Genomic DNA, 7,500 nt, shown 5'->3' with positions numbered 1-7,500 from the left:
CTGGTAATGTTAAAAAAAAACATTCCGAGCTTTGGGAAAATAAAACATTGTTGTAGAATAACATATGATTCAAAAAGCTAAGTGCGAGAATTAATTCTGACCGTTTGACTCCACTATCCTAATGCTCTTGACAACATTACCGAATACTATCCCCACTTTCCTACTAAATTTTTTGGCCTTCTGTTTAAGTGAGATTAGGACAGCCAGAGTGACGCAGTAAGAAGGGATGTAACGTTATTGCTTTGGGGTATTTTTAGTTCAAACTGTGTTGTATCCCTACTGTTTCTGTGTTTAAATCTACACAAAGAAAAGCAAATACATTCTTAAGTATCTCTTGAAAGTCGACCAACTAGGGCTGCAAAGATGCATTGGAGTGCACGAAACTGTGTTTCGTGTTTTCATGCATTGGTTCCCCACAGTTATCAAACTTTGGGATCATATAAGTGTTAACATCTCAGAGCTTGTTTCAGGACTAAAATTTGTCTTTTCTGTCGAGAGCAATCTTAAAGCTAGAAAACCCCCCATGTAGAATGAGAGACAGTCAATTGGTGTATGTGTGTTTTATTATTATTGCCAAAAAGATATACAAACATTATAGCCCAGTATAAAATGGGACTGGAAAGAAGTATTTTACCTCGGAATATTAACTCTATCCACTTTATATCAGTTGAACATAGATGTTAATACCTTTTTTACTTTAAGAGTCATGTTAACAAGAAACCAGCACTGTCATAGTTCTTTATTTGTTTCTATCATTGGACTGCAGTCATACTGGGGCACCGCTTTGAAGAGTTTTGTGTCGATCAAATGGACCCTAATAATTATTTTGCAAATCTGGGGCTTATTCTGTCGGTGCCTTAACCACTAGATGACGGGGGACATAAATAACTAATATACGTGCGCGCGTGTATGTGTGTGTATCGACAGTTTTCCGTCTACTAAATTCATTCATAAGGTCAAGCTTTTTCCTCCAACTAAAACAATTCAAATAAATAATCATTACGGAGTGAGCGCCATTGTGCACACATCCCTTAACTTATTAATCTAAACTCATGCTTTTACCACATTTGAGTAATTTCCATTTGCTATTTTTTTATATATTTAATTAGTTATTTTTTTAAAATTCCTTTTTAGGTTATGATTTCAGCTTCCAATGTCAGATTTTACATTTTATCCTTCCAAAACCGATTAAGTTCCGGTCAAGTACTATCATTAACCTTTTATTCCAAATATGCGACCTTGTACCTATGTTACTGATTGAGCCGACAGGATCGTTAGTTCACCGGACAAAATGCTTCGCAGCATTTCGTCCGTCACTATGTTCTAAGTTCAAATTCCGCTGGAGTCGACTTTGTCATTCATTCTGTTGGAGTCGATGAAATAAGTACCAATTCAGCACTGGGATCTGTGTAATCGTCTCGTCCCTTTCCCTAAAAAAATCTTTCAGGCTTTGTACCTACAGTAGAAAGGATAACTACAACAACAACTACTACTACTACTACTACTACTACTACTACTACTGCTACTACTACTACTACTACTACTACTACTACTAATAATAATAATAATAATAATAATAATAGTAATAGTAATAATAATCATCATCATGATCATCATGTTTTCAAAACTTTTACGCGAGTTTCCACTTTACTACCAGATCAATCTCCGTGTTGCCGAGGCGATGTGCAATATTGTCTCTTTGGGAATGTTGGACTATATCAATATACCGCTCAATATCTCTTAGAGTAAATGGTGTTTCCTTTTGGTTCTGGAGTCATTTGTATTATTTTGTTGAGAGAATTGTTTCGTATTTATTTTGAAAAGGTTTGTCATGTGCTTTTGTGTCGAGTGGTGAATGTGTTGCTTATGAGCCGTCTGGATCGTTACATTAACTGGACGGATGGTAATTATATAGAATACACATTATTAGTGTTACCGTGTCAGGTATCGATTATGTAAGAATATCTGCAATGTTTTATAATGATTAAGGTGACAAGCTGGCAGAACTGTTAGCGCGTCGGACAATGGTAAGCGGTATTTCCTCCAGCTCTGAGTTCTTCCGTTCCGCTGAGGTCCACTTTGCCTTTCACATCTTCGTGGTCGTCGACAAAATAAATACCAGTTGAGCACTGGGATCAATAAAATTGCTTATCTTATCCTTTAAATTTGCTGACCTTCTTTGAAGCTATTTTTAAGGCGATCTTTCAAACTTCGTACATTTAAGGTAATGGACAAAGTTGAACAAACTGCACTGAAGAAAAATGAACGATAAGCAAACAATCGTTGATTTTTGGCGAGAATCAGTATTGTGTAAATTGTGTTTCAATTTATTTTTTTTAAATGAATAAACGGAAATATAATAAGTAAACAACATTGTAATACCCCATGCATTAGACACACCCACTGATCCACGTATACATATACACTCACATTCACACTCGCACACATATTTGTGAGTGTAATGCTATATTTCAGTTTACTAAAACAAAATTTAGAAATAAAGTAAAATAGATCAAACGTATTTTACACAATGCCGATTATATCCGAAAATTAACGACAATTTGTTCGCTTTCCACTTTCCTTCAGCACAATTTGTTCCACTTTGTGCACTATTTTATATGTACAAGGTACGAAAGAGTGTCGTTATTATTAACAATAATAATACTGTTGTGTGTCGTGCCCATTTCCCCCTATTGTCCGTGAAAATCATCATTGCTTTATAATTTGTCTCCGTAGTTTCTCTCGTCTTCCCAAATTGTGACAAATAAAAGAAATTATAATGATTAATATTTCTTATAGTCTTTAGTCACGGTTCTTTACATTCTGAGTTCAGATCCCATCGAAGTCAACATTGTTTTCCATCCTTTCAGAGTCAATGAAATAAAGTACCAGACAAGAACTGAGGTTAGTGCGATCAACTAACCACCTCCCCTTAAAATTGCTATCCTTGTGTTAAAATTTGAAACAATCATCATCATTGTCGTCGTCGTCGTCATCGTCGTCGTCGTCGTCGTCATCATTATCATCGTCATCGTATGACTGCGTTTGGTGACAGAGTTGGTAGAGCGATAAAGTGGCAGAAACAGTAGATCACCAACTAAAAAGTTTTCCGTATTTAGATAAGATTTTATCTTTGTCAATAAGAAAGGCAGCCGATGACCCTTTACAGAGCCATCGAGACTAGAGAGGTGGGGGTATCTTAAACCCAGAGACCTGTTCCGAATGTTTTCGACTGAGTGGGCTTCATTAAAGATATAAAAGGTGTCTGTTTGTTGAGTTAAACCGGGTGAATAATTAGAAATAATTATGCGGTGAGGGGGAAAAAGAGACACTATTAATCAATGAGTAATATAAATTTGATTATTTCTGCAAGTGTGGGAGACAACTCTGGGCCTCTTCCTATTTTATCATGACCTCATCATCGAAGCATAGATTTCACAGCAATTTTTTATTCTTTCTTTACTTGTTTCAGTCATTTGACTGTGGCTATGCTGGAGCACCGCCTTTAGTCGAGCAAATCGACTCCAGGACTTATTTTTTATAAGCCCAATACTTATTCTATCGGTCTATTTTGCCGAACCGCTAGTGTATGGGGACGTAAACACACCAGCATCGGTTGTCAAGTGATGTTGGGGGGACAAACATAAACACACAACATACACACACACACACATATATATACATACATATATACGACGGGCTTCTTTCAGTTTCCGTCTACCAAATCCACTCACAAGGCTTTGGTCGGCCCGAGGCTATAGTAGAAGACACTTGGCCAAGGTGCCACGCAGTAGGACTGAACCCGGAACCATGTGGTTCGTAAGCAAGCTACTTACCACACAGCCACTCCTACGCCGACGTAATGATGAAAGGTTAATTATATACAAAAAATATACACTTGTTAGCGTTGTGAAATACAAACTGCTTAAAGATTAAATAACTTAGGAATCACATCGACATGAAAAGCAATAGTTAAGTTGATATCAATATATTTTATGTAGAGAATTGTCACTCTACTTTCCGAGCCAATCTCTGTCATGTTAACCTTAACCTTTCCTCACCAATATAATTAGTTAAACTATTGGACCTCGATCGTTTCTATCATCTAAACACCTTATAGTCAGCGAAAGCTGGAAATCAGTTTAATAATTTCTGAAGGTAAGCGCCAAAGAGTAAGCTTCTTACAAACAGAGTTCTTGATCTCTGGTATTAAATCAGGATAAATGTCACATTGCTTCAATTTGGCTACTGGTACTTCTTGGAATGACAAGAACGCCACAACCTCCTTATTCCTTCTCCCGCACAAACACCAAACGTCATGATAATAATAATAATAGTAATAATAATGAAAGAAAGAAAAAACAATTATTATTATTGAAGTCTGGAATATTATTAGTGTTGGCGGCGGTCATACAGAGTTCATTAAACTACTGTTACCATAGAAACCCCAAAAGAAACTCAGATGTTAATGATAATGATAATGATGATGAGAGTGATGATGATGACGATGACGATGATGATGATGACAACGACGACGACTACAATGGTGACTACGATATTGACGACGAAACGATGACGACGACGACGATGATGATGCTGATGATGAGGTTGGCGATGATGATGCTGATTCGCCGGCTACAGTTGGGTCACTGGGTCACTAGGACTCGGTAGAGCAGTCGATGAACCTTCCCATCCTGACCTAGATCTAAACGCCTGCTGGGTACCATTGTGGTAGTGGTGGTGGCGGTGGTGGTGGAGACAGCTGTAGTAATGCTCTTTGTTGTTTTTTTTCTTTTTCCTTTATATTTCTTGTTGTTGTTGTTGTTATTCTTGTTGCTACTACTGCTGAGGTGTTGTAGTAGCGGTTGCTTTGAAAGAGGTGGTGAGGTGGGAACTTCGGAGGAAACTTGAGAAGAATAGTCAAACATGATATTAAAAGGTTTAACACGTGTATCTCTCAGAGACTGAAGTAAGAAAATAAGAACAATTAGACTGCACTAGTTACGTTATCCTACATAGACATCATATGACATGGTACTAGCCAATGAATGAAAACATCTAAGTGATCGCTACACCTGCTAGAAACAGCAGCTAATTCTCTCAAATCACATCCGACGACATATTAAATATTACATAAAGTGGTTCTATTTATCCCTTAAAGAACGAAACGGTCAGGGTTGGACTGTCCTTGATCAGAGCTCTGCTCGTCCAGAGCCGATCTAATGCTAAACAACAGTAGCCACAATATTTAATTGTATAGTGAGTGTAGCTCAGTTCATCGTGGGGCTGTATTTTTGGCCCAGTCTGTAAAAAAACTTTGATACTATGCTAAGTTTCAAATACTCTCTTTAACGATTATTCAATTTTCCAGTTAGGATAAAACAGTTTTTCGTATGATATTGCGATTGAATCTATATAGACAAAAGTTGTGGCTTTTTTATGCAGATGACGTCCCTGGGTAATTTCTCTAATAATTCATTCTCTAAAATAAACTACTTTTTACAACTACTCATGTACAGCATTTACTTAATATTTTTCTTATCACTTCATTCTTATGACTTCCTGAGTAGGTCTTATAAGACCGAAACATGCTCGGAGTTATTCCCCGTGCATTGACTAATATTGTCTTTTTGAGATTTTTAAAATATTTACTACATTATCGATTTTAACACTTCCCTCATTAAACTAATTCTATTTGCTGCCGAAGAAAATCATTTGTTGTTTTTCTAGATTCGTTGTATTGAACCGAGACCGAGCTTACGATACTGTTTCGGTTCTCACTTATGACAAATCCATTTTCATAACGTCGCTAATGGCATAAACATCACCATTTCTAAAGATCTGAAGTCTCCACCCTCTTTTTTACTCTCTGGAATTGTGAGAATCGAAACAATGACGCACAGAATCATTCTTATTTCGTTCCAGTAGATTTGGACGTGAATAATTTAACACCATTTGTATTTTGTCTTCATAGAACACCTTCATCTTTCAGACGATGCGTGTTGGCAATGCACTCGATTCATTGATGTTGGGGAACTTTAGGAGACCGGTGTTTCGATCTGGTTGCATCTCTTCAGTTAGAGCTACCCCCGCATCAATTGCACTAATTTTTTGTATTGCGACTTCGGGGAATACCTTCTCCTTTAATTATAATAAATCATTTATTATTTATTTGTTTGTAATATGGTTTTGTTTGTTTGTGTTTTATACTAACAACGAATGCGCCTATACTTACGTTTTCTTGTTGGTGTGCGTTGCTCTGCGGCCAATTGGAGAGCTGAGAAGGTGTTTATGTCTGCTCGCGACAACATAGGCCCCTAAAACAATTAGTGAAAGCATGGTATATGTTGTCAGGTCATACTTGCTTGCGAGTGACAGCTTTAGTAAAGGGCAGTGAGATTGGTAGGAAAGATAGAACACCTGATTTGGAGTCTGATAATATGTAGCTAGGCCCCACCAGCTTTTGAGTTCAAACTCCGACGCAGTCAACATTGTTCTCATTTTTCCAGAGATTCATAAAATAAGTAACAGTTATTTAGTTGGTTACATTCAACAGATCTGCTGTACACATCTACCAACAAAGAATGTGTTTGCGATTGGGAAGATTAAATTAATGAATGCATTTTCAATCGTTATAAACATCCGCTATCTTTTTTTTTTAATTAGAATTAAAGCCAGTGTTAATTTCCAAAGTATATGAACATATACATACATGCATACATACGCCAACAGACAGACAGACAGACACACACACACACAAACACAGAGTTTCTTACATTGTTTAATATTTTTTGACAAAAAAGGCGGTGAGCTGGCAGACACTTTAGCACGCCGGACGAAATGCTTAGCGGTATTTCGTCTGTTTTTATGTTCTGAGTCCAGTTTCCGCCGAGGTCGACTTTGCTTTTCATCCTTTCGGGGTCGATAAATTAAGTACCAGTTGCGTACTGGGTCGATCTAATCGACTGGCCCTCTCCCCAAAAATTTCGGGCCTTGTACTTGGAGTAGAAAACAATATTTTTGACAAAAATATGTATTTATGTATGTTTATATGTATGTACGTTTGTATGTATGTATGTAACATGGTTTACAAGTTTAAGTAACACATCCTTTTTTTTCTCTTCAGATGAGACCAGACTACTTCGAGATTGACTGGGATGTACCAATCGATTTCAACTGGACTCTCGATTACCAAGTAGAGGAAACCGAAGTTACAGTCAATTTAGCCGAAGCCGTTGGGTCATTCATCTTGGCTGGATGCGTAGTTCTTTTCAATGGTTTGCTGTTACTAGCAATTCTCTTGCAATGCACCAAAACTAAATTAACAACAATACAAATTCTAATTGCCAACAATGCCACAATTGATCTCCTGCAAGGTGTTCTAATTAATCCATTTCACGGATACCAAGCATTTTCTGAATGGAAGCTCTCACGAATATGGTGCGAGATCTGGTCTACACTGGAACCAACAGTCTTCGTTGTTTCTGCACTGTGCCTCTT

General features: G+C 37.3%; 1 protein-coding gene across 1 annotated transcript in view; it reads left to right on the top strand.

Annotated features, from left to right (window-relative positions):
* Positions 1 to 7,500, top strand: part of LOC106883050 (histamine H2 receptor-like) — a 64,152-nt gene that overhangs the window by 55,537 nt on the left and 1,115 nt on the right. The window contains exon 2 of the mRNA XM_014933926.3: positions 7,127 to 7,500. This exon is cut by the window's right edge and continues 1,115 nt beyond it. Within this exon, the coding sequence (XP_014789412.1) occupies positions 7,127 to 7,500 (374 nt within the window). The remainder of the gene's footprint in view (positions 1 to 7,126) is intronic.

The sequence above is a fragment of the Octopus bimaculoides genome, chromosome 4 (assembly GCF_046866305.1).
Source record: "Octopus bimaculoides isolate indiv1 chromosome 4, ASM4686630v1, whole genome shotgun sequence".
Classification (NCBI taxonomy): domain Eukaryota; kingdom Metazoa; phylum Mollusca; class Cephalopoda; order Octopoda; family Octopodidae; genus Octopus; species Octopus bimaculoides.
This window is presented reverse-complemented; position numbering and strand designations above follow the sequence as displayed.